This window comes from Hylobates moloch, unplaced genomic scaffold (assembly GCF_009828535.3).
Source record: "Hylobates moloch isolate HMO894 unplaced genomic scaffold, HMol_V3 SCAFFOLD_6, whole genome shotgun sequence".
Taxonomy (NCBI): domain Eukaryota; kingdom Metazoa; phylum Chordata; class Mammalia; order Primates; family Hylobatidae; genus Hylobates; species Hylobates moloch.
The window spans coordinates 20,545,697-20,573,294 of NW_026652281.1; the positions used below are offsets into that span (position 1 = coordinate 20,545,697).

Below are 27,598 nucleotides of genomic sequence, written 5' to 3' on the forward strand. Positions count from 1 at the left end.
AGGTGTTTAGTGGAATATGCTCTCTAGGTTTGTATCATTATGCAAAATGACAAAATCAGCTAATCATGTATTTCTCTAAAGTATCCCAGTTGTCAAGCAACTTATGACTGTATGTGCATGGAAAAGAAACCAGAGTAAATGAAAAAGAAGCAAAGACAGGAAAGAAAACACTCATGACAGAAGTAGTATTGTCAGATCCCTGACTTTGCTGCTTTTTAACTGACAGCCTTTCTCAACTGTGCATAGCTTAAATGGCTGAGAGTAAAGCCCTAATAACTTCAAATATCAGGAAATAGAGCCCAAAGTCAACAGAGGAATTGGAAATTAAGTGAAAATCTTTAGAAAAAGTAGAATGACGGCAAGGGTAAGCCCCTGAATCTCTGCTGGCCACCAAATTACACAAATGTAGGGAAGACTCCCCAGGGGCCAACCTAAAAATAAGTAGCTAGAAACCATAAAATACAGAACAGAGATATCAGCTACTGTATGGGGAGAGGAGTGGATGGGGGTGGAAAGTCTGCAGTTTGAGCCTGGATAAAAAGTGCCTTTTAGAACAACAACAACAAAAAACCCAACAACAATAATTTTCAGAAGAATATTTTTAAAAACCAACCCCAAAACCCGCAGTATCTGCATGGCCAGTTTCCATACAAAAAACTGCTAGACATCCAAATAAACAGGAAAATGTAACACACACCCAAAAAAAAAAAAAAAAAAAAAAAAAAAAAAAAACAAGCAGTCCTTAGAAATTACCTCCATGTGGCCCACATGTTAAATTCAGGAGACAAAGACTCCAAAAATAGCTGTAATAAATATGTTAAACAAAAGCAAAGGTAAATATATCAATGAGCAACAGAGATGGAATCTAATAGAGAAATGAAAACTATATTTTAAAAGTTAGAAATTCTAGACCTGGAATAAATTTTTAAAGAAATTCATGAAAAAAAATTTGAAATGAAAAATTCACTAGGTGGACTTAATAGCAGAATGGAAACAGCAGAAGAAGGAAAAGTGAAAAACATCAACGTACAGATTCAAGAAAATTAACAAACTGACAAAGGAAACACAAATAGAGAAACTCTTGAAGCACAAACTGCTGAAAGCCAAAGGTAAAGAGAAAATCTGGAAAGCAATGAGAAAAATAACATCTTACAAAGTTGGCTGACTTCTTACCAGAAACACCAAAGGCCAGAAGACATTGAAATGGCATACTGAAAAGGCTGAAAGAAGAAAGCTGTCAACTAAGAATTCTATATCCAGCAAAACTATCCTTCAAAACTCCAGTAAAATAAAGACATGTTTAGATAAAAAAAAAAACTAACACAACTTGTTGCCAACTGACCTCCATTACAAGAAGTGCCCAAGGAAGGGAAGCAGTCTGATAAATAAAAAAGAATGAATATAAATGAAAATATTTAAAAACCATACATATTTTTCTTTTCTCTGTGTTTTAAAGCCATGTAACTGTTGAAAGCAACAAGTACAACATGTTTATCATCTAGATGACAAGAGCACTAAGGAAAGAGAAAGTACTGTGTTTTAAAATTCCTATATTTCAGCTGAAGAAATTCAATATTCAAAGTAACCACTAAAAAATAATGCAAAGATATATAACTAGAAATTCAATAGAAGAATTAAATGAAATGCTAAAAAATCTTAGCACAAAAAATGGCAGGAAAGAAGAATTCGAGAAACAAAAAACAGGTAATAGAAAACAACACGATGTCAGGCCTAATTACAACCAAATCACAATAAATGTAAATAGACTAAAAAGTATACAAAGAGCATGAAATGGCAAGTTATGGTACATATACTTTAAAGTATTATAATTATATGAATATTCTGTAGGTGGCACAGGAAACTGATTATTTACTAATGTTACTTAATGCTAGATAGAGAAAGTAGGACATAAAATGTTAGTTTAAAAATGTACACAAATGCAAAAAGGTTAAGGATTTGAGATATTTAAGTTACCTTCCCTATTTCTCAAACTTTCTATACTACTTTCTCTTCCTCATGAAACAATAAACATTTGAAATAAGCAAAGTACAATGAAACTCTTTGAATAAAATTTTAAAGTGTTGGTTTTGAAAAAGGTTAATCCTCAGACTCTTAAAATCTAATATTCTAGGAAGGCTTGAGACTGAAATCTTCCAAAATTGTAGAGTTCACTGACTCTTTTTTGTATTGAAATTTAAAACATTGTTAATTTCCTTAGCATTATGCTAGATGAAGATGTTGTAATGATCGAAATTCAGGTCCTGTCCTTATATCTACTCTACAGGCTTATTACAGACTGCTATTTTCTGAGAACTTTGTTTCTGCTTTTCATGATGTTCTTATCTTCTGTTTCTGCAAGATACCACAAAGCCGTTTATTATGAATGCCTATTTGTTGTTATTGCTGTTATTTTGCTTAATTACCTTTATTAAATTTGTTTCTGATCAGCAAATCTGCCTGATAATTGGGATTGATACAGGAGAGGCAGTATAATATTTTCTCTAAACTCAATCTCAGGCAAATCTCTAGAAATTTATAGTTAAGTTAGTACTGAGGCTATGTCCTGACCAGCTTTGCCAGAAACCATTTCTCTTTTAAAATACTTATTTGCAAATGCTCTGAGTACACAATTCTCATGACATTTTATTTTAAACTAAAATAATGAGATTCAAATTGGCGATTAAATAAACAAAAAGCAAATTCACGTTTTAATTTTCAAAGAAAAAAATCTTCCTATAGAATCAAGAGTTATTTGCCATAACATTAGTTTCTAAAGTATCAAGTCTGATAAGTTATGCCCGAAACCATTAGGTTTTATAAAAAAGAGGTTAATATCTAGACCCAACTATTCTGCAATAACTCATCAGGATTCAAACTTATCACTTAGTACTTGTATGTCTGATATTCCTATAGCATTTGAATAGGACTCTTAATAGCAACATACCATGTTTTGTTCATACTTAATGAGTAAAAACATAGATGTTTTTCCTAATACCTCATCTTTCCTAATATCCAGTGTCTGCTACTAAATAATTAGGTATTAATATCTATTACCTTTCCTAATATCCAGTGTTTACCACTTACAAGTTGATACTAGCTTCTGAGTCTGTCCATCTGTCAACTACCTAGCTTGCAAGGTTGTTGTGCCCAGGCTACAGAAAACTCCTGAAACATATCAGAAGTTTAATAATTGACAACTTAATTTAATTCAGTATACAGTTATCTAACAGTTAGAGCCAGAACTTTGATAGATAGTACTTGTCAATATCAGGGTACTTCAAAATTGACAATCAGCACATCAATGAAAACAAATGACTCTGTACTACTCTCAAAATGGTAATCAAAGACTCAACATGGTCTAGGTCACCAATTCTCAAACCAGGCTCTCTAAGAATCACCAGGAAAACTCTAAAAACCACAAATACTCTAAGACAGGAGTATCCAATCTTTTGACTTCCCTTGGCCATACTGGAAGAATTGTCTTAGGCCACACATAAAATACACTAACATTAACAATAGCTGATGAGTTTTTTTTTTAATTGCAAAAAAAATTTCATAATGTTTTAAGAAAGTTTACAAATTTGTGTTGGGCCACATTCAAAGCTGTCCTGGGCTACATGTAGCCCGCAGGCTGTACGTTGGTGAAACTTGCTCTAAGAGGTTGAATAAAACATACTTTGCCTGTTTATAAAAACAAAACACTCCACATATTCTTTGGGAAAGGGGAAACAGCCATTTTTCCCCAGATGGTTCTTTTAGAAATTTTGGAATCACTGGTCCAAAAGAATAAAACAGGGATACCGAGACCTGGTTTCAAAAAGATTCTGCCCTACCAGGTATTATCTTGAAGAGAAACCAGAGCCTTGCAAAATGAGACTGTTACTCCAGGACCTTCTAAAAAGCCCACCTATTCCAACGACTGAAGACCAAATGCAGATATGTAACTTAAGAATGCTTTGGAAACTAACATTTCTAACAATACAATATTAAATTATTCACAGGCCTTTAAAGACCGAAATCTCCACTCTCACAAAGAAAACAGATTCCATTGATTGAAACACTTCATTGAGAACCTAATGTTCCAGACACCTTTATTTAAGGAAGGATCCTATGCAAAATTAGAATAACATTAGACTCTCTAATGACTTTAAACTAGTGGTGACTAATGTGGAAGAAAAGGAATTAAGAAAACAAAGAATGAAGGAAGGAAAAGAGTTATTTTAGATATCACCTCCCTTGACAGCACTATCTGTCTTTCTGTGATGATGGAAATCTTTATCTCAATTGTCCAATGATAACAACTAGCCAAATGTGGTTATTAAGCACTTAAAATGTGACTCAAGTAACTGAAGAACTGAATTTTTAACACAATATTAATTTAACAGCCACAAGTTACTAGTTACTGGAAAGTACAACCCATATTACATTTAAAAGTTTATATCATACTTTTGGAAGATATGGACAGGGGATGGCAGAGGAAATACAAAAAACTAAGATTCCATGTATAAGAAACTTTCTTATTCTTAATTTTTTGAACATTTTTATACTAGGAAGAGATACATCCATACACTAGAACTCTGGAGCCTAAATCTTTTCTATTTTATATTCAATGGGTATAAAAACATTTGTCATGAGTATTTAAAAAAGAAAAAAAAAGTCACCAAAATAACAAGAGCTTATGCAGTATTAAACTGTAGGATATTGAAATGAATGCCAACTGAGACTCAGCAATGCCTGCCCCAATTTCCAATGCTAGCTCTGCATGTCTATGATTTTGGACAGGTCATTTAGTTATTTTGGGTCTTAAACGCCACATATGCAAAACAGGGCAATTTCTCTGCCAAACATTCTTTAGAGAATCTAGACAACAAATATAAGGTAGGTAAGATTCTTTTGTACCACATTAATATGTAAAGAATTAGGCCTATTATTCAATATGTATCGATTGAGGGTCTACTGTGTCAAGCCTATACTAGATACCAAAGGACATAATGGTGATCAATCACAAAGTCAGCTTCTCATGGAGCTTGAAGTTAGCTTAAGTTGACTCAAGCAACCATGTTAATAGATATACTACCACTAACTAAAGCCATTAAGGGAAAACGAGTTTGTTCTAGACTGGAGGATGAAGGCCTCCTCTCAAAAGAAATAAGGACTGAAGTGAAATCTTAAACTGAAAGTTAACAGTGGGTGTATGGAATGGTGGAAGGGAGAGGAAGAGTCCATGGAGAGTACCATGTACAAAGGCCACATGACCAACGAATTATTGTGCCACTGAGTAACTGAAACACTGAAGAAGAGGCAAACCAGAGATAGACAATGCAGGGAGCATTGGGCAACAATGTCAGTTTTGTTTTGGGCACAATAGTGATGGGAAAGCACAGTGAATATGAAAAGCCCAGTTACAAGGCTACTGCTGCAGCTTTGTTGGTGCAAAAGTCATTGCGATTTTTGGCATTACTTTCAATGTCAAAAAATGCAATTACTTTCATACCAACCTAATAGGATGGTAGCAGCTTAGATGAAAAGAATATTTAGAAATTCAAGTTGACAGAACTCAGTGATTGGATGGGGGAATGAGAGAAAAGTGTCAAGGATGACTCACAGGTTTCTCACTTTTGCAGTATGATGAACAGTGGTACCATTCCGAGACATAGAGCACACACTGGCAGAGGGCCTGGATTCTTTTGTTTCTGGAGGGAATGGGAGGAAATACTAAGTTTGTGAGCTTGAGTTATCTTTGAGACATAAAACAAAAATGTCAAGCAAGCATTGGATACCCAGAACTCAGAGGAGTGTGGGTAGAAGACGAAATTTCGGGAGTCATTGGACTACAGATGATGTAGCATAAGGAGAGAAAAAAGAGGAACAAAGAAGAAGAAAAGTCCAAATAAGGCCTTGAGGATGTTCAGGTTAGAGAAGGAGGCGACTGCAAAGGATGCGAGGCTGAAAGTGCCAGAAAGGCAGAAGGAAAACTAATAAGCCAAGGAAGTGACCAAAACACTTCAAAAGAACACCAAATGCTGCTTGAAAGCTCAACACTGCTAAGAAAACAAACAAACAAAAAAAAACTTTCTGAAATTTGTGACAAGAATGGAGATCACTTGTGACTTTAACAACAACTATTTATGCAAAATAGAAGCCACACTACAGCAGTTTGAGTAAAAGGTAAGGAAGGAAAGACAGCAATTATAAACAATACTCTCAACAAATCTGGCTGAGGAAGGAAGGAAAGAGCTTGTACCTGGAAAGGAATGAGAGTTAAATAAAATATTCCGCTTTTTCTGTCAGATAGAAGCTACTTAAATTTCTTTAAAGGAAATAAACTACTGACAGGAACGGTTAAATATCCAAGAAGAAAAATGAAAATCACAGGACCTCAGAACCAAACTGCAAAATACTGTTTACATCTACACTGTCCAATATAGTAACCAAAGGTCACAGGGAGCTACTACTTCAACACTATTGAAATGTTTGTCTGAATTGAGATGTGCTGTACTGTATATGAAAAACACACGGGGTTTCAAACTTTGTACAAAAAAAAGAAATTGAGATATCTCATTATAAATGTTTTAATATTCATTATATCTGCAATCAATGTTTTAGACAGTGTCAAATAAAATATGGTATATTATAAATTAATTTTGCCTGATTCTTTACTTTTTTAAACGATATATGTACTTCATATTATATTTCTGTCGGACAGCACTGATAAAGACCTTAAATGGTAAAAGGCCATAATCACAACAAGTGCTAGTCCAAACTTGGGACTGGGGTCCTCAGTCCAGTCATGCTCTATGAAGTTTCCTACCTCTTTCCAAGACCATCAGCCCTGTAGCCCAATTCTTGAATTGCAGCTAAATGTTTTAATCACCCCCCTTCCTCTCATCTTGGCTACTGCAATGGTTCCATTAAGATGATAACGGGCTTTTACCAAAGTGGTAGTGACTGATACAATGAGAGGTATTGAGATACTGGATGTGTTTCAAACGAGTAATTGTTCAGATTTGCTGATAGTTTGGATGGGGATGTATGGACAGAGTAATACCTATTTAGAATGGAGTTGATATTAATGCAGAAGTCTGTGGGAAGGGCAGGTCTCTAATGATTAGAGTCCTCTAAGTCTTTCCCCACTGGAATACTCAAGCCTGCCCTGCCAAACCACCTACGCTCCCTTGCAAAAGTCTCCAAAATGGCTAGCATACCATACCAAATTCTGTTTGAAACTAAATTGATGGAAGAACTAATTCACACTTATCCAACAAAGAACTATCCCACAGGTTTCCAGAATTCTGAACCTAGATGAATATCTAATTTGTTACTATTCAGAAAAAGCACAGATTTTTTTTAAAAAATTAAGGCAGAGAAATTTCTGAGTCCAATGATACTACGAGTGTACTAGCCATAATTAGCTTCTGCTGAGAGTCAACATTCCACTAAGCTATTTTTTCTTTCTGGCTTTCCCCCTCTTCCAATTAGAAACCCCCAAGTTCTCTACCAGCTCCAAGTTTTTCATAATAGCTTTAAGCTAGTGTTTGTAGAGATCCTAGTGAAAATGGAAAAAGACAAAGGAGGGCCCCAGCTGATAGTAGCTTTCATGGTTTAAATGAGATACCACTAATGTTTTTAACTTCAGTATTTTAAGTAATTTTCCTTGTTGCTCACCCTCAGTGGGCTTTCACTTTGTGGAATCAACCCACTAGTTCCCTACCCCTTTGTACAGTATTTGAAAGAGTACTAGTTTTCATAGTTGTACCTGAAGAGCAAAAGCACATTTTTATGCTAAAAATGAAAAGCTGTTTTCTTAAGTTCTACTATTTAACAAACCAGTAGCTGCAATTTTACCTGTTTGCCTCATTGGAGAACTAATTTGTAGAATGAAACCCTATCTTGAGTCCATCTCCCAAACCTGCCCTTCCCACAGACTTCTCCATTAATATGAACTCCATTCTAAATAGGGGGAAAACCCTGGTATTACTCTGTTCATACATCCCCTCATCCAAACCATCAGCAAACCCCAACAATTCTACCTCTGAAACACATCCAGCATCTGAACACCTCCCATTGTATCAATCACTACTACCTTAGTAAAAGTCATTATCATCTTAATGGAACCATTGCAGTAGGCTTCTAACTGGTTTCCTGCATTCTACTCTTGCCCCCTTACGGTATATTCTCTACACAACAGAGTGGTATTTTGAAAACATAAGTCAGATGATGTCAAATCTGTGATCAAAACCCTACAATGCCTTCCCCTAAATCACTCAGAGTAAAATCCTAAGTCTTTATCATGATCTGCAAGGTTCTACGCTATTTGGTCCTCACTACCCCCTGACCTCATCACACTGCCTTATCGATTCGGTCTTGCTGACCTCCCTGTCTCTCCATCACACCAAGCATACTCCCATCTCAGGGTCTTGGTATCTGTTGTTCCTCTGCCTAGAGTGTTCTTTCCCTGGTATCTGCATGGGGGTCACCCCTTTCTACAGCCTGCTCACATATCAGAGGTCTTCCCTAACAATGCTAAAACAGCACCACCCAGCCATCATCTAGCCACCTTTAATTTTCCTCGCCCTGCTTTAATTTTGTTTGTTTATTGTCTCCTACCGCTAGAATGAAAGCCCCATGACTTCGTTTTGTTCACTGCTATATCCCCAGCATTTGGAACAGTGTTGTTGTTGATGTTCAATAAGGATTTGTTGAATAACTAGGTTCACATTTATTTCACTTCAGCATGGAACTATACTATAGACTTCCCAAATATCTATATGTAACATATAATGAAATATCATTGAAAGCAAACACACTCCACACATAAGAACAAAGAAACTCTATTTTGGTCCTTTAAATTCTAGTCTCACAGGATTTTAAAATGTATGAACATAAATACACATAGAGAAGATATCAATTTAGCAGTGTACTGATTTTTTGCTACATTTTAAATCCCAAAATTTATCTTTCCTTCTACCCAGGAAATTTTTATGCTAAAAATTAAAAGCTGTTTTCTTAAATTCTACTATTTAACAAAGCAGTAGCTGCAATTTTACCTGTTTGCCGCATTGTAAAACTACTTTAGTCAGTGTACACCTGGGTGAATGCATATAGTATTACGGGTAAGCCTGACTTCAATGGCAAGTAGCAAGGGTTTAGCAGGGTAAAGCCCCAGGCAAAACTGTGAAATCAGCCAAATTTGACTTTGCCACGTGTAAATATTTCTTATCAGGGTCCCACCTTTACCCAGTTCTGGACACTACTCTACTTTTCCCCTCACTCTCGTGAGACACATTCTTGTTCCTCCAGGGTGACTTTCAAGGACTAAAGCTATACACTGAAATGATTAATAGTGTGTGAAATTTCTTGACTAGGCATCAACACAGCCCACTCAGAGAAGCAGCTCATGGTTAGAGAAGATACTGTAATTATTTAGTGTTTTACTTAAAGTCCTTGTTAAGTGACAGGAACTGCTCACCTGATTTGTACATTCCATGAACAAATCTTATATTAAGTGCCTATTCTCTGTATGAAGATAAACACATATACAGATGCTAGTGAAATAGTCATAATAACCAGTATTTACATCATCGCATCTCCTCATTTCTGTCAGTTATATAATCATTCAACTCTCAGGAGTTCAAGGTAGAGAAATGTTGGTGGTAATCCCCAAGGGGTCCCCCTCAACATCTTTGTTAACTTAGAACAGGTCTAAGGGATAGAAAAGATAAAAAGAGAAGAACCTGCTGCTACTATGTCCTAGCATTAAAGTCAGAAAAACCTGGATGTGAAGTCCAAATCGAGCTGTACTACTATTTTTTTAGACAGGGTCTTGCTGTTTTGCCCATGTTGAAGTGCAGTGGCTGTTCACAGGCATAATCACAGTGCACTACAGTCTCAAACTCCTGGGCTCAAGCAATCCTCCTGCCTCAGCCTCCCAAGCAGCTGGGACAACAGGCTCCTACCACGGTGCCTGTCCTCCAGCTGTACTTTCTGTAAAAGTGGCTATTGAGCAATTTCTTGTGTTTCTTCTTTCTTTTTTTTTTTTTTTGTGGAGACAGAGTTTTGCTCTTGGTTGCCCAGGCTGGAGTGCAATGGCGCAATCTTGGCTCACTGCAATCTCCACCTCCTGGGTTCAAGCGATTCTCCTGCCTCAGCCTCCCAAATAGCTGGGATTACAGGCATGCACCACCACACCTGGCTAATTTTGTATTTTTAGTAGAGACAGGGTTTCACCATATTGTTAAGGCTGGTCTCGAACTTCTGACCTCAGGTGATCCACCCGCCTCCACCTCTCAAAGTGCTGGGATTACAGAAGTGAGCCACCGCACCTGGCCAATTTCTTCTGTTTCTATTAGCTCATTGCATCTTGAGTAAAATGTGTATAAGCCCTATTTCTTAGGAATTAATGAAAATCCAACAAGCAAAGTGACACATGAAAGACAACATAGTTGCTCCCTTGACCTTTCCACCTTGTTAATGAGAAAGGCAAAAATATAGGACTCATATAGAAACCCTTGACATACCACCAGCAAAAGGATCCTAAGCCTTGGCCCAAGGACAACTGCAATGGTAATGCTACCTTTAAAAACAAAAATATTAGAAATTATGGTTTAGCGGTCAAAATAGCAAAACACAAAATAGTAAAACACACACACACACAAAACAAACAAAAACAAAAAACTACTTTAATAATGCTTTAAATCCAGTAGGAGCTAGTATGGATTGTCTACCACTCCACTTTCCACATTTGATAATCTTGCATTCCATCATACATGTTGAAGATGTCCATCAAATACTTTGTTACCCTCCACCTTTTATTTCTTCTTGTAGGGCCAAAAATCCATACTTTGATTTTTCACTCTGTGTGTGTACGTAAATACATTTTTAAATCAATTCCTGGCATCAGTTTTCAAGAGTTTCTGCCTTTCTAAAAACTCTTTTCTCTCAGCTTCCCCCAACACTGCTCTCCAGGCTATTTGACATTATGGCAGCTCTTCCTTAATTTCCTTTGCTAATGGCTCCGCAATCTCTAACAGACGTTTAAACAATCTCCAAGTCCAATGCCAGACCCTATTTTCTGTTCTCTTATCTACCACTCTCCCTAAGTAATTTAGTCCATGACTCTAAGCAACCAAATCTCTATATGTAAATATATATATATTTACATATATTTATACACACACACACACACACACACAGCCTCCTCCATGACTCTTGGAGTAAGTTGTCTTTGTCTTTATAGGCTACTGAAACAGAATAGCCTCAAATACAAATTTCTCCCAACCACCAAATCTATTCCTCCTCCAATATTTCTCATCTCAAGCAACAGTACCAACATCTATTAAGTTTCTCAAGTTCAAAATCTACAAGTCAGCTTCTTTCTCACTCCCACATCCAATCCTTTCTGCCACCAACATTTACTATCTCTCACCCAGACCACAGTTATCACTTGAGTCTCTTTGCTTCCATTCTTGCCTCTGTCAATCCCTTCTCCACCCAGAGCCTAAAGATGTTAAAACAAAATGGACCATGTGGCTACCCCACACAAAATTCTTCAATAGCATCCCACTACATTTATAATGAAAAACAGTGATCTCCTTTTAGTTATGTTAATATACCACTCTTTCTCATCCCATTACCTTCATGTGCGCTGTCTCTTTGGTCTGGACTGTCATTCCACCCAATCATCAACTTACCCTTCAGGTCTCAGCTTCAATGTCATACTTCTCAAAAAAACGCTTTCCCAAGACCCAATTAAAATTAGGTCCTATTATATCTTTACAAGTATCCTTTTCTTTCATAATACTTAAAAAACAGTTATTAACTATGTTATTTGTCCAACTATTTTGTTAATGTCTGTCTAGGCAGAAGCAGTAACTGGTTTGCTAATCACCACATAATCCCACAGTGTCACAAGCATGTTGTCAACATCTAAGATACCCCTTTCCCCAATAACTAATAAATGGAGAACTCATGCCTACTGGTCCTAGAATGGCTATATAATATAGCAAGATACACCAAGGATATTTATCTTTTCCCCTACAGTTGGACATCTAGACAAAATACTTTTAAAAAGTCAGTGATGGATAATGAAAGGAGTTCAACTGGAGGGAAGACAATCCAGTCCTTTTCCCTAACAAGTTTCTGAAGCATCTTACTTCTTTTGTTCTTCTATAGTTCCCAACACAGAGTTAGTCCCATGGTAGATAATTATGCACTTAGTAGACCAAAGTAGAGTATATGCCAATCAGTCGACTGCAAGGTGTTACAAAAATTCTAAATATTGTATTTCACTGAAGGCTAGAAGCATTACAGAAGGCGTTAGAGAGGTGGAAGTCAATTTAGACAGAGTAAGGGACAACTTCTGGGGATCCAGCCAACCTGTTATAACCCCTCCTGACTGCCCCTCTTTCGACACTGATGTATAGTCATAGTTGTACTACTTAACACCCATTTCTTTAATCCATCTGCTAAAATTCTAAGCAAAATTATCTTCAACATGTACTTATTAGTTAAGCCAACAAAACAGTGGCCATAAAGATTATGAGTGGCAGAAGGTAAACTACAAAGAATTAAACTACCTGTTGCATGAATGAAACGGAATATAGTATTTTATATACATCATCTAATAACGTAAGAATTAAAGAATCTAAATTTGAGATCCTAGAGTCTTCTGAAGGGCCAATATAAGAGGGAAATAACAACTAGGTATTATTTTCCAGGCAGTGAACATGGTCATTTTTATTGCACTTTTTTTCTAATCTTCATGATAACCCTGAAAAGCTGAAGCTGAGAGGTTGGGTGATTTCTTCAACTATCGTACAACTAACAATACAGGTGTTACTTTTTAGACACTTTAAACCAAAAAGCCAAGCAAGAAACACAAAGACACACAAATCTAAAGTTTTGGAGAACTTGAAGTGCTTCGTTATTGAGATAATTTAATTTAAAATACCAAAAACTTCCCTAGGAAACATATAAGCTCAAGATATATACCTTTCAATTGGATGTCTTTCTAAAACTTATGGGTAAATACAGATCACTTTACTGCTCACGTACTTGGCTTTGGTAAAATAAATCTAAAATATATCTGTATAATATTTTCATTAGTAAAAATGTCCCAAGATAATGAAAATTGCCAGCTCCATATCTACTTTTGTCTACAATGATTTTTGAGTCTTGAAAAAGGAATAGACTTGATAGAAACTACAGGAGTATGAATAAAAAATGTTTTAGACATTGTTTTGCTTCTGATTATGACAAAATACCACAATGGAATAACAAGAATAGTATTATCTAAAGCTAAATGATCTCAGGCTTTTAAACAATCAATAAGCTGTAAGAGCTCTGTAATTACCTCTGTGTGAATGTTACATTATCAAACACTGGGACAAGTACAGTCTTGTATGAAATCACTGTATGAGATCAAATAATCATATCCAAAAGAAATCACACGCTGGATTTAAACTTGTCCACACTGTGATCATTTCAACCTATGTGGTACTATCCTCTAAAATTCCATCAATGTAGTCATTACACACTTGTAAAGGAAGACTTCAAGTAATCCCGGCTCATAAAAAAGTTAAACATTAACAAAATCTCAAAAGCATCAATGTTATCTCAAAACAATGATATTGAACGCTGAAGAAATAACAGTCTTATGTGACCATAAAAAATAGAGTTACAAAAATCAATGAGTTTATGGGGACGGTTTTCTGTTTACGAAGTGTAACTGCTTATTGCAAAGACCCCAAAGGTCTTTCTGGTCATCCTCTACAGAAAAACCAATTCTCCTGTTTCCCTTCTTTCTTTAAAGACTCGCCCCTCTCCCTTTTTTTTAATATACACCTCTCCCAAAACGTTTTCATTGCAAAAAAAAAAAAGAGTTATGCCATTATTAGGAACAGCGTGTCCCAAGACAAGATCTCTATGATCCTTTGTATATTCAAGATTGCAAGAATTGAGCTTTAATAACTCATAGGCCATAAACACACCCTGTTAAGATTTTCCTTCAAACAGTAACATTCCCACTCTTGGGATCCCTAATAGGCGTACATAAGCCACACAACACAATCTTTCAAAACGACAGATGGTAGATGCTCTCCAACCTCTCCCGGAGAGATCCTCACTGCACATTCTCAAGGGCCCACAAACACAACTGTCATTCAGAGGGGTGGTGACTGTTAAGATGGGTGGGAAAGAAAGTGCACACGAGATACCTAACTGGATGGAGAAGGTTGTTAAAGGCAGCCCTCCAGTATCACGTAACTAGCCAAACCCGCTACAAACTTTTGAGAGATTAAGTTACATTCCTCGGCAATTCCACCCTTGACAGCTGAATCCAGAGATGTCAGCAAGTCGTGCATGTCTACTACTCCCGCCACCTCAACTCGGGAAGAGTCTGCAGCCACATCCCGCGGTCGGCATGCACCAGGGGCTGGGGAAGAAGGGAGGGCAGGGCGAGCTCACCTTTTCCAGCTCGTCGTGGAGCTCCGCCAGGCTAGGCCGGAGCAGCTTCTCGCCCAGCTGCGCGGCTGTGTGCCGGTAGTGATCGATTCTGGGCACAGCGTCCATGGTGTTGTGGCCGAAGGTGCGCAGGTAGTAGGTGTTGGTGTGGGTATCATAATAGTAGTGCTGGTGGTGCCCACTGCCGCCGCCGCCGGAGTGCAGGCTGCTGCCCTCGCTCAGCACCGTGTCCCCGCCGTTCTGGAAGCTCACGTTGGGCCCGTCGACTCCGACCCCGGCCGCATCCGACAGGCTGTCTTCAGCCGACGAGGAGGCAGCTGGGTCCACGAAGTTCACGCGGAAGCGGCCCTTGGCTTCCTCGCTGCCTTTATCCGGCCCGCTCTCGCCACTGGCTTCCCTGTCCCCGGGGGTCTGCTTGGCCCCCGCCCCAGCACCAGCCGCCGCCGCCGCTGCCGCCGCCGCCGCCGCCGCAGCAGCGGCGGCCCGCCCGGCGTTCTCGGAAACCAGGTCCACCTGGAAACGGCTCTGGCTCGGGGTGGGCCCCAAGGGTCTGCCCAGCCCGTCCCCGGCCGCCGCCGGGCCCTCACCGCGGACCCCGCCGCCGTCCCGGCTTGCGGGCGCAGCATCCTCCGGCACCGAAGGCACAGCCGTGCCGGGCAGTTCCACCCTGGCGGCGGCCAGTGCAGCGGCTGGCGGCGTCTCCCCGACCCCGGCCAGTCCCGGGGCGCCGGAGGAGGGCGCCGTGGGCCGCGGCTCCATCGCTGCCCGACACCCGGCGGCACTGCAGAGCCCGGCGGACGTCTCCAGCAGCACGCCCTCCGCACCCCTGGCCGGCGGTGGCCACAGCCGCAAGGCCAGGTGAGGGAGTGTTTCTCCCCGCCGCCCGCGGGCCGCCGCTAGCCTGGACGGCCACAGACACCGCTGGCAGCCGAGCGAGCGCGCGAGTGTGGCGGGCGTGGGGCGGGCCCTGCTGTTTAAAGCCTCGGCGGGGCTGCGGCGGCGGCGGCTCAGGCAGCAGCACGCGGGAGGCGGGGCCGGAGGCTCCTCCGCCCCTCAGCCCGCCCACCCGCGGTCCCGCAGCGGCGCGCGGACGCTCCCTCAGCGATCCGGCCCTCCGTGGCTCCTGCGCTACCCCACGCGAAAGCGCCCCGTGCGAGGATCGCGGCCAGCCAGTCCGCACCAGGCCTCGGGCAGTGCGGGTAGCACGAACGGCGCGATCGGGGAGCAGGCGCGGCTGCGCTCCGCGTCAGTGATGTCGCCGGGAGAATCTCCGCGCCGCTACCTCCTCTTCCGTCGCCTTCCTCCCACGCCTTCACCTCCCTCCCCCGCCGCGCTCTGCGGCGAAAAGGAGCGGGCTCCCAGGCCGTCTCCCCTCTCTCCACCCGGGGGCCGCGCGTCAGTGGACTTGCAGCCCAGGCCACGGGACTGCGGACGGCGCGCGTGCCCTGCCTCGCCTCACGCCGGTAGCTGATGCTCCCGCGGCAGCTGCCACCCCAGCGCCCCAGCCGCGGCTTCAGAGGCTCTCGCCCGCTGGCTTTTTTTTTTTCCCCCCTTTGGTGAACTCGCAGTACTTGGGCTGAGCCCGAAATCTCGCGAGATGCTGCAGGCGTCAGTGCCGCTTCCCACTAGGCGCGTGGTACCCGAGGCCGGGCTGGAGCCGCCGGCCAGCCGAGATTCCTGCGGGCGATGCTGGGGGCTTTCCGGTCGGGGCCGCAGCCGCTTCCGGAGCCGCGGGCGAGGTGCGTTCCCCATCCTGGTGTGCTCTGGGCTCTGACCCGCCGCCGCGAATCTCCGCTGGTAACTCCGGGCCTGGACCCGGAGGAGGGAGGATTTCCTCTGTGCAGCTTTCGAGCGGTAGACTCACCCTGCCATGCAGACCTAGATTGGCATGGCCAGAGATTAATTCCTGTTGTGATGCAGTGGGTGTCTACACACTTCTGATGACACCTTTATTTTAAAAGCTGATGTTCCAAGGTGAGAAGGGAGCCTCGTTGAAACGTCATGTTGTTTCAAGACGAGTTTTAATTTAAGGCATTTCCAAAAGTGAAATGAAGCTCATCTCTCAGAATACAAATGCCAGTAATAACTACCCATGGAGTCCTTACCAGGAGGTTTCTGCGTGTTTGGGTTGTGCAGAATTCCTTTGCTTATTTAGAAACAGAAAGGTACTCCTCTGCACGTCTAGTTTCTGTTCGATAAAATGTAAGGGAATATAACTGTGTTCCCACTTTGTTAGCAGCAAAAATTTTTAAACCTAGATTATGCCCAAAGTCCTAAGTAAAATCAGTGAATGGCGTCCTCCAATCACTTGGTTTTTATTTATGTACTTTATTTATTTTTTGTTTGGTTGGGTTTTTTGTTTTGTTTTTTTTTTTGAGACGGAGTCTCGCTCTGTCGCCCAAGCTGTAGTGCAGGGGCGCGATCTTGGCTCACTGCAAACTCCGCCTCCTGGGTTCACGCCATTCTCCTCCTGCCTCAGCCTCCTGAGTAGTTGGGACTACAGGCGCCCGCCACCACGCCCGGCTAGTTTTTTGTATTTTTAGTAGAGACGGGGTTTCACCGTGTTAGCCAGGATGGTCTTGGTCTCCTGACCTTGTGATCCACCCGCCTCCGCCTCTCCAAGTGCTGGGATTACAGGCATGAGCCACCGCGCCTGGCCCTTGTATTTTTAAACTCAACTTTATGGAGAGGAACACCGTCGTTTGCTGAACACTTGAAACATGATGAAAGAGCCACAGAGTTGGTAGAACTGTTTGAAAATGCTGTAAGTAAAAACTGCAACCAGGCAATTTTCAAAAAATTGTCATAAACATGATCTTACTTGAACTTGACAACTTTTCAGCCTATTTTATTATCTCTGTTTTCAAAGACGGTGAGAGGGAAAAACAGCTGTTGCATCAGGATTTTTAAAGCTCCTTTTGAGCTTTAATAATAACCAGAGGAGGCCAGAAAAATGAGGTGGTCCTTCAAGCAGTGCAGTTTTCTACTAGGGAATTGCTGCATTAGTAGTTGATCTGTGCAGTACCTTTCAGCTCCACAACGTATTCTGCCACTATTGGAATTCAGCATTCATTTAGTTGAATAAATACTGAACAGCTACTATGAGCTACTCTGTATTTACGGGATATACCAGTGAGCAAAACGGACAATCCCATCTCTCATGGAGTTCATTCTAGTGAGAAAGAGAAACAATAGACAAGATAAATAGGTAAAATGCATAGCATCCAAGCAGTGAGTACTAAGGAAAGGGAAATGGGATATTTGTGTGAAATGGGGATCATAAAATTTTCCATAGGATGGCCTCACTGAGAAGGTGATATTTGAGTGAGGAAGTGAGTGATGTGAGTTCTTGGGAAAAAAAGTGTCTGAAACAGGGAAACCAAAGACTCGAAGGCAGGACCATGCCTAGCATGCTCACGGAATTGCATGTAAGCCAGTTTGGCTGGAACTTGCTTAAGAGATGGGAAGAATCAAAGGCAATTACATCAGAGAGCTTAGGATATGGGACGTAGTAGATCAGAATGTTTAGGGCCTTTTTTGGCTGTTAGACATGCTTGACTTTGAGTAGAATGGTGTGTTATTCAGCTGAGGCTGCCATAACAAAATACATAGATTGGGTGGCTCAAACAGTAGAAATATATTTTCTCACAGTTCTGCAGGCTGGAAGTCTGAGATCAGAGTGCCAGCATGATCATGTTCGGGTTTTCTTTTTGGCTTGCAGACAGTAGCTTCTCAATGTCTCCTCAGATGATAAAGAGAGCGTTGTCTCTTCCTTTTCTTACAAGGGCACGAGTTCTGTGGAAACAAGGCTTTACCCTGATCACCTCATTTAACCTCAATTACCTCCTTAAAAGCACTGTCTCCAGTACAGTCACATAGGAGTGAGGAGAGGGCTTCAACATATTAATTGGGCAGGGTACCCAACAGTCCTTGGCAGATGGCAAGTTGTTGGAAGGTTTCAGTGGAGGAATGACATCTGCCATTTTTAAAGGATTCATCTAGCTGTCTTGTAGGTAGGCAAGGGATAAATGGTTGGGTCAAAGAAGCAAAGAGATGTGTTAAGAGGTATTACAGCAATGCAGGAAGTGATGGTAGCGCTTTGACGACAGTGGGTAGCAGTGGAAATGGGGAAAAGTAGTTGAATTCTGGGGACACAATAGAATTTGCTGATGGATGTGAAGTGTGAGAGTCCAAGGGTTTTGACCTGAGCAACTGGAAGAATAGTACTGCTATTTTCTGAGATGGCAAAGGAGCTTAAAGGAACAGGTTTGGGTTGGATGAATATCAGGAGCTTAGTCTGAGATGTTTGTTGGAAGAAACACACAAATGTGTAGTAATAATAAATAGTACTCACTCATATAAATTTGTAACTGCAAACAGAAGTTCTAGGAGATAGGAACATAGTATAAGGAAAATGCAAAATAGGCCAGACTTAGTCAAGACAGAAGTGACTTTTTAGCAAAGGTGTAAAGGAAAATTAGGACCAAACTGTCACTAGAGGGTTTCAAACAAGAGAAATATTGTGGACAAATGCCCTCATGGAGTGAACAGGGACTATGAAAGAAGCAAGAAGCTTGAAATCAGTTTGGTTAAAGCATAGGGAGGGATTGGGGGCAAAAGCAGTAAGAGATATGTCTGTATTCTAAAAGCGCTATAGAAGCATTAATGGGTTTCTAGATAGATTCAGGGGCACATAATCAGATTTGTGCTTATTAAAACTCTCTAGGCCTGGCAAGGTGGCTCACACCTGTAATCCCAGCACTTGAGAGGACAATGTGGGTATATGGCTTGAGCTCGGGAATTCGAGACCAGCCTGGACAACAATAATGAAACCCCATCTCTACCAAAAAAAAAACATAAAAATTTGTGGGGCGTGGTGGCACACACCTGTATTCCTAGCTCCCTGGGAGGCTGAGGTGGGAGGGTCACTTGAGGTGGAGGTTGTAGTGAGCTATGATTGCGCCACAGCACCCAGCCTGGGCGACAGAGTGAGACACTGTCTCAAAAAATAAATAAATAAAAATAAAACTAGTTATATTATGAGCAGAAGAGTGGAGAAGAAGAGTAAGCATGGAAAGGCAGTACACAATTTCACTAATCTAGCCGTGAGTTAATAGGAGTAATAGTAGTTAACCTTTATAGAGAATTTATGTCCTGGATACTGTGCCAAAATCTGTACATTCATAATCTTACTGAATTCTTGCAACACTGTGAAGAAAATCATAAGATTACATCCATTTTACAGATGAAAAATTTGGTTAAGGAAAAAATAAGTAATTCCAACATTAATGAGCACATAAAAGACCTACAAAGGGCAGGTGGCCTAAGAGGTGAGAAGAAAATCAGATGAAGGCATTTGAAAACAGGATCAGCTGTGTTAAATTGGGCCAAGAGGCAGAGAAAAATGAGTTGAATATATATTGACTTTAGTAACATGTATTAGTCAACAAAATGAGAGAGCAATGCAGTGAGGGGAGGGCCATAAACATTCCAGGAAATATCAAAATGTATTATGTGAAACTTATGAAAAATTTATCAGGAGAGATCTCCTTTAATTAATTGTTGGCAAATATTTCATTGTCAGACTTACCAGGTGTCTGTTTAGAGACTAACCTTGAGAACAGACTTGCTGTCAGTGCCATGGTAGGAACCTGAGTGACTTTGCTGTATTTCCTTTTTGCCACAAGGCCAGCCTTTGACATTGTGTGTGTCTGAGTACTTAATAATATTTATTTCATGTCGTTGGAATTTTAGGATTAGAAGTGACTTGCATAGTTGTTACTCCAGACTTCTCAATTCACAAATGCCAAAATATCCTAAAAGAAGATATAAATTATGTTAGACCTACAACTTCTCATATCTGCAGCATCAGAACATGTGAAGTGTAAAGCCATGTAGAACCTTTGAAATCAGCTCCCTTTTCCTTTTTTTTTTCTTACAGTGAGTTTTAGTTAGACATGCTGTGCTGACATTCTACATGGTTGTGGCTTTGCTGTTTTATTAGATGGCATTCAGAGTACAAATTGAGTAAATGGTATTTCCTTTGAGAAGTAATGTGATTATTCTATTACAGAAAAAAGAAAAAAGTTACCCTAAAGAAGCTTTTTTATAGGCCTAGCACAGTAGCTCATGCCTATAATCCCAGGCCGAGGCAGGCGGATCAGATGAGGCCAGGAGTTCGAGACCAGCCTGGCCAACATGGGGAAACCCTGTCTCTACTAAAAATACAAAAATTAGCTGGGTGTAGTGGTGCGTGTCTGTAATCCCAGATACTAGGGAGGCTGAGGCATGAGAATTGCTCGAACCCGGGAGGCAGAGGCCGCATTGAGCCGAGACTGCGGCACTACGCTCTAGCCTGGGCAACAGAGTGAGAGTCTGTATCCAAGAAAAAAAAGCTTGTTTTTTTTTTGTAAGAAACAAAACTTGTTTATGTAAAAAAATATATATATTGTTATGTAGTAAATGTTACAATTTTGCTTTCTTACCTAAGTCCCAGTCACCTTCTTCTTTAATTAAAAATATCTTAAAGATTTTAGTCATAGAATTAAACATTAATTGAAATTGTACTGTGCTTTTCCTCTAGACAATATATAAATTCATATTTGTAAATTATGTCTTTCAAAAGAGACAGCTCAAGTTTTTTGCTTACCCAGGTAGTAAATTCATGACAAATGCATTTAAAAAACAGTCTTTCTTTCTTATCTCTACTTTTGTCTACACATGTATTTGTTGTAAAGCTATTCAAGGAAATCTTTTCCAATTTAAAATCTGTATTAGAAAAGTTATTTGTGATTACTTTTGTACTTCTAACTATACAGGCTGTGGATATTTGCAAACTTCAAAATTCAAAATTGTTATCAAATATTAATATTTGAAGGAATTACTTGTATATAATAGCTTAGTGATTACACACATGGGACGCCAGCAACAGATTGCCTGGATTTGAATCTCAGCTCCATCAGCTCCGCTGTTTGTTGTCTGATCTTGGCCTAGTGTGACCTCTGTGCCTCAGTTTCCTAATCTATAAAATGGGGTATAACAATGGTAGTTTTTTTTTTTTTTTTTTTAAGATAGCGTCTCGCTCTGTCACCCACTCTGGAGTGCAGTGGTAAGATCACAGCTCGCTGCAGCCTTGATCTCCCAGGCTCAAGTGATCCTCCCACCTCAGCCTCCTGAGTAGCTGGGACCCCAGGTGCAGGCCACCATGCCCGGCTAATTTTTTTGTTTTTTGTAGAGACAGGGTATGGCCATGTTGCCTAAGCTGGTCTTGAACTCCTCGACTTAAGCAGTCTGCCTTCCAAAGTGCTAGGATTACAGGCGTAAGCCACCACACCCTCATACTTTGGGAGCTATGCGGATTACATAAAGTACTATTCGTAAAGCACTTAGAATAGTGCCTGATAATATGGTAAGGCCTAATGTTTGTAAACATTAAATAAATGCTTAAAACTTAGTATTTTATTCAGAAAACAAACAGCGCTAAGATACAACCTTTAGGTCATATCTTTTCTTGCAAGTATGTCCTGTTTTATTTTTTACTTTGCTTTTTGTTTTGATTTTGAGAGGTATTTAGGTAATTTTTTGAGTAGCATATAAGCTATTTTTTTTTTCTGTTACAGATTTTTAGGGCAGTTTTTAGTGTCATTATGTTGCTGCTACATATTTGGAAGATGGAACAAGCCCAGACAAAGGATGATTCTTTTTTACTCATCTTAAATCCATTTTTTTTCCTTCATCTGAGCCCCTTAAAACTATTGTGTCACTGGTAAGTTGGTGTGTGCCTGTAGTCCCAGCTACTAGGGAGGCTGAGCCAGGAGTATCGCTTTAGCCCCAGAGTTCAAGACCAGCCTGGACAACATAGCAAGACTCCCGTCTTAAAAAAAAAACTGTACAAATATGTTATAGGAACATTTTGTCTTCATTCACTACATTGTACTATAGTTTAAAAAAAAGAGATTTAAAATACAAATACTGACACTTAACATACATGTACTCATATCTTAATAATTAGTTTAATTGCTTCCCCTTTATGGAGTCAAATAATATAATACATTTCCTAACTAATTGTATACTTATATTTCCTCAGTATTAATGAAAAATCTCTAATATTTTTATCCTCTTATATTTCTTAATGATTAATCCATTTTCAGTTTTAAAAAGCCATAAAAATAAGATATGTTTTTATAATTATTCAAGATGCCTAAAATTTTGTAAAAATCATAAATATGGAAAAGATCTTAAAGGGTTATGTAATAAGCCCCTACTTTGCACAATATTCTACCTTTGACACTTTTAAGAAAATAATTTCTAGTAACATATCCTAGTGGTTACAAGTCCTTATGCCATAGCACTGGACATTAATAATCACTTAAATACTTATTGAGGAATAAGATGTTCTTCCTAATGACTAAATTAAATTATTCTCATTATAATTCAATTCTTTGGCTTCTTGTCCCATTCTTCAGAGGTTATGGTAACCCGTAAAAGTGTAAGGTTATTTTCAGTTTTATTTTCTAAATGATTTCCTCTTGCATGTCATTATAGGACCAAATTTCTAAGTATGTAATTATTTTTATTACTTTCCTCTGGGCCCTTTCCAAGTGATTTAATCTTCCTTTAAATGTGGGCCAAAACTATTCGGTTCAATAATGCAGTTTTTAAAAACATGAGGATGAAGGTAAAGGCAGGTTATTATAGTTCATGTAATTGTTTTCATTTAAAACTGAAATACCAGCTGACTTTGAATATGGCTCTGAGTATCAGCTCTTCTGATTAGTCAAGAAATGTTTCTTGTTTTTTAAGAGATTTGAACTAAAATTCCACCTCAATTGTAACCAATTTCTTTTTTTATTTTTTATTTTTTTGAGACTGAGTTTCTCTCTGTTGTCCAGGCTGGAGTGCAGTGGCATGATCTCGGCTCACTGCAACCTCCGCCTCCCGGGTTCAAGTGATTCTCCTGCCTCAACCTCCCAAGTAGCTGGGATTACAGGTGCTCACAAACAGGCCTGGTTAATTTTTGTATTTTTAGTAGAGATGGAGTTTTACCATGTTGGCCAGGCTGGTCTCGAACTCCTGACTTCAAGTGATCTGCCTGCCTTGACCTCCCAAAGTGCTGGGATTACAGGCTGAGACACCCACCGTGCCTGGTTGAATTGTAACCAATTTCTAAAGACATAAAATTCTTAATATATATTATATAATATATATAGATATTAAATTATTGATATATATTCCATATTATATAATTCTTGATCTACTATAATATATAATTCTTGATATATAATAGGATATATATCAAGAATTTAATATCTATAAGAAGTCAAGTAGATATTTATTATTTATAATATCTTTCTAATTATCAAGTAATACATAATTAATATAGAAGTCACAGGAAAAAAGCAAAAGGAAGTAACTTATAATGCCATCACCCTGAAATAACATTTTCCTGTTTATGGTATTACAAAATGATTTATGGTATGTTTTGTAGTTTTTAAAACCAGTAATGTGAACATTTCTCCATATATGAAAATGGATATCTTGCAATTGCATGATTTCTAATGGCTTCATAATATTGCATCATGTAGATTTATCATAATTTACTGAATCGATCACCTATTTTTGAACCCTGTTTATTTCATTTATAAATAAGAGCAAGCAGTGCTACATTGGACATCTTTGTGCATATATATTTCTTAATTGAGTATTTCCTTAGGATAAATTCTTAGAAGTGAAATAGCAGGGTATGTATATTTTTAAAACTTTTGGAATACATATCAGAATTGATTTTCAGAAAGGTTATTATCAGTTTATCCTTCTGTCAACATTGTGTTTGAATTCCTGCCTTCCACCACCCTTATAAAGTCTGAGTAAAATCTTTCTTCTTAATCTTTGTCAATCTGATTAGCAAAAAAAAAAAAAAAAAGTTTAATTTGCAGATCATTGACTTCTAGTGAGGTTATAGTTTTTAAAGTTTCTTAATCATTTATATATTTTTATTTCTGAATTGCCCATTGATATCTATAGAAGACCATTACTGTATCCTAGAAGTGTGGTTTCCATTCTGTCTTGTTGTGGTAATAGCATACAAATTTTTCTTGTTATTTTTGTTTGGGTTTTGTTTTGTTTCTTTGGTGAGGTGGGGGTAATTCTTTTACTGGAATTACCTCTCTGTGTGTAGTTTTGGAAGGACATAATAGAGGAGCTTGCCTGCCCCAGCCAAATTGTGAACATATGACCAAATGTGCCAATCTGGCTCTCGTATGTGTTTTGAATTTTGGGTGGTGTGATGCAAAGTCAGAAAAGTAAGTCCAGTTGTGGGACTCTTAGTTGCTTATATCTCACTTCCTCCCTCCCTGGGCAACTGCCTTGCCTAAGGGCAACCCAAGCCCACTGACTAGCTGATGGTCAATATAAAGGGCATTGACTGTATTTGGGACAATTCTAAAGAGCCACTACCTCAAAGAACACCCTGTAGGATGGACTGAGGCTTCAGCTGCATCCTCAGTGTGAGTCTGCTGCTTCCTCTGCCCAACCCTGCCTTCCTCATTTCCTTATAGTTGTGTCTCCTGAGAGCACTCTCCACCAAACTTTCTCTATGCCATCTGTATGCCACCTCAGTCTGTTTCTAAGGAACTGTCCATTCCAGTGGCGGTACTCAGGGAAGACAGTATGGTAGTTCCTGCCACCAGCACCCTCTGGAACGACTTCCGTTGTCCCTTCTGCATCTGTTTCTTCTTTCTTTTAACTTTCCCATACTCTTACAGTAATTCACTTCATCTAAGTTAACCAGAGTCTTGGTTTCTGTGGCTTGCAACCAAAAATCTGTATTAATACAATGTTCTTTGTCATTTTATCCATTTTAAGAGCTTTTTCATGTATTATGGACAAAAACTAAATTGGTTTTCTCCAGTTAGTTGCATTGCAGTTTTGTTTATCATAGTGTTGACATTTCAACTATTTAGAAAATTTATTACTGTATCTTGGTCTTTGTGTGTGTGTGATTTTTACTTTGATGTAATGCAGGCGTCCCCAACCCTTGGGCCACAGAATGGTACCATTAGGAACCAGGCTGCACAGCAGGAGATGAGCAGTGGGCAAGCAAGGGAAGCTTCATCTGTATTTACAGCCACTCCCCATCACTCACGTTACTGCCTGAGCTCCATCTCCTGTCAGATCAGCAGTGGCATTAGATTCTTATAGGAACATGAACGCTATTGTGAATTGTGCATGTGAAGCATCTAGGTTGCATGCTCCTTATGAGAATCTAATGCCTGATGATCTGTCACTGTCTCCCAACACCCCCAGCTGGGACCATCTAGTTGCAGAAAAACAAGTTCAGGGCTCCCTCTGATTCTATGTTGTGGTGAGTTGTATAATTATTTCAGTTTATATTACAATGTAGTAATAATAGAAATAAAGTGCACAATAAATGTAATGTCCTTGAATCATCCCAAAGTCATCTACCCTCACCACCTCAGTCCATGGAAGAAAATGGTCCCTGGTGCCAAAAAGGTTGGGGACCACTGATGTAATGCCTGGAGAGACCTTTAATGTCACATGAGCATATACATAAAAATTCATGTGTACATATTTTTTCAGATTTTGTTTTTATCCCCTAATTCTTATGACAAAGATTTTTGCCTTGACTAATGACAATGATTCAACTATTTCCTAAAATAATTTAACTGAGTAGACTTTTATGTTAAAATCTTCTATAACAATATCTTCAAATTTCAGTGCTGAAATAACAGACATTTCTGTTTTACTCAGACAGCAATCTAGGAATGACCTGTCTGAAGCTGGCCAGGCAGCTCTGTCGTTCTTATCAGGAGGCTTCTTCATCTGAATTAAAGATGGGAACCTTTATTTGTTGCTATTATCTAGTCAGTGAGAAGGAAAACCTAGAGAATAGAAAACAACTTTCTACCATACACACACACACCAAATCTTATTGGTCCAAATTTAGGCAGTTGGCTGTACATAGCAGATTGGGAAATAGTCTTTTACTGGAATCCCCCATGATGACAAGTTCTGCCCATTGCTAGAAACCTGTGTTTTCCTGTGTTATAAAGGGTTATAAAACATTTTTAATACCAGTATTAAAATGGTATTATGTTGAACATGTAACTGAAAATGTTCCTACAAATATTAAGTGAAAATTAACACATGGCTAAGATTTAAAAGAAACGTTCCCCTTACAAAATGGTTTGTGTGTGCATGTGTACCTGTGTGTGTGCATGTGTACTATAACAATTCAAAACTTCTCTTCACTCTCCTTCACCACTGCTACCATATGTTTAAATGTGGAACATGAGTTAAGAAGATTTTGGTTTTGGCCAGGCATGGTGTATCAGTTCATTTTCACACTGCTGATAAAGATATACCTGAGACTGGGTAATTTACAAATAAAAAGAGGTTGAATGGACTCACAGTTCCACGTGGCTGGGGAGGCCTCACAATCATGGTGGAAGGCAAAAGGTATATCTTACATGGTGGCAAACAAGAAAATAAGAGCCAAGTGAAAGGCGTTTCCCCTTATAAACCCATCAGATCTCGTAAGACTTATTCACTAACAGGAGAACAGTAGAGGGGAAACTGCCCCCATGATTCAATTATCTTCCACCGTGTCCCTCCCACAACATGGGGGAGTTATGGGAGCTACAATTCAAGATGAGATTTGCCAAACCCTATCACTTGGTGTCTCACACCTGTAATCATAGCACTTTGGGAGGCTGAGGCAGCAGGATCTCTTGAGCTCAGGCGTTCGAGACCAGCCTGCTCAACAGGGTGAAACCCCATCTCTGCAAAAAATACAAAAATTAGCCGTGCATGGTGGCACACGCCTGTTGTCTCAGCTATTTGGGAGGCTGAGGTGAGAGAATTCATTGAGCCCAGGAGGCAGAGATTTTGAAATTTTAGTGAGCCAAGATCACGCCACTGCCCTCCAGCCTGGGTGACAGAGTGAGACCCCATCTCAGAAAAAAAAAAGGCTGGGTGTGGTGGCTCGTACCTATAATTCCAGCACTTTGGGAGGCCGAGGCAGGCAGATCACGAGGTCAAGAGATCAAGACCATCCTGGCAAACATGGTGAAACCCCGTCTTTACTAAAAATACAAAAATTAGCGAGGTGTGGTGGCAC

At 39.8% G+C, this 27,598-nt stretch overlaps 1 protein-coding gene and 1 long non-coding RNA gene across 5 annotated transcripts in view; one reads left to right on the forward strand and one right to left on the reverse strand.

Moving 5' to 3' along the window:
- Window positions 1–15,408, reverse strand: part of SLC12A2 (solute carrier family 12 member 2) — a 108,890-nt gene extending 93,482 nt beyond the window's left edge. For 2 of the 4 annotated variants that reach the window (XM_032156532.2, XM_032156531.2), the window contains exon 1: window positions 14,464–15,408. In XM_032156532.2, coding sequence (XP_032012423.1) covers window positions 14,464–15,219 — 756 coding nt within the window. In that variant the 5' untranslated portion in view covers window positions 15,220–15,408. The remainder of the gene's footprint in view (window positions 1–14,463) is intronic. The other 2 variants (XM_058440530.1, XM_058440531.1) reach the window with 1 other exon arrangement.
- Window positions 15,409–17,010: 1,602 nt separating this feature from the next.
- The window catches only part of LOC116470869 (uncharacterized), a 143,755-nt gene continuing 133,167 nt past the window's right edge, over window positions 17,011–27,598 (forward strand). The window contains exon 1 of the long non-coding RNA XR_004248674.2: window positions 17,011–17,224. This is a non-coding gene — a long non-coding RNA (uncharacterized LOC116470869). The remainder of the gene's footprint in view (window positions 17,225–27,598) is intronic.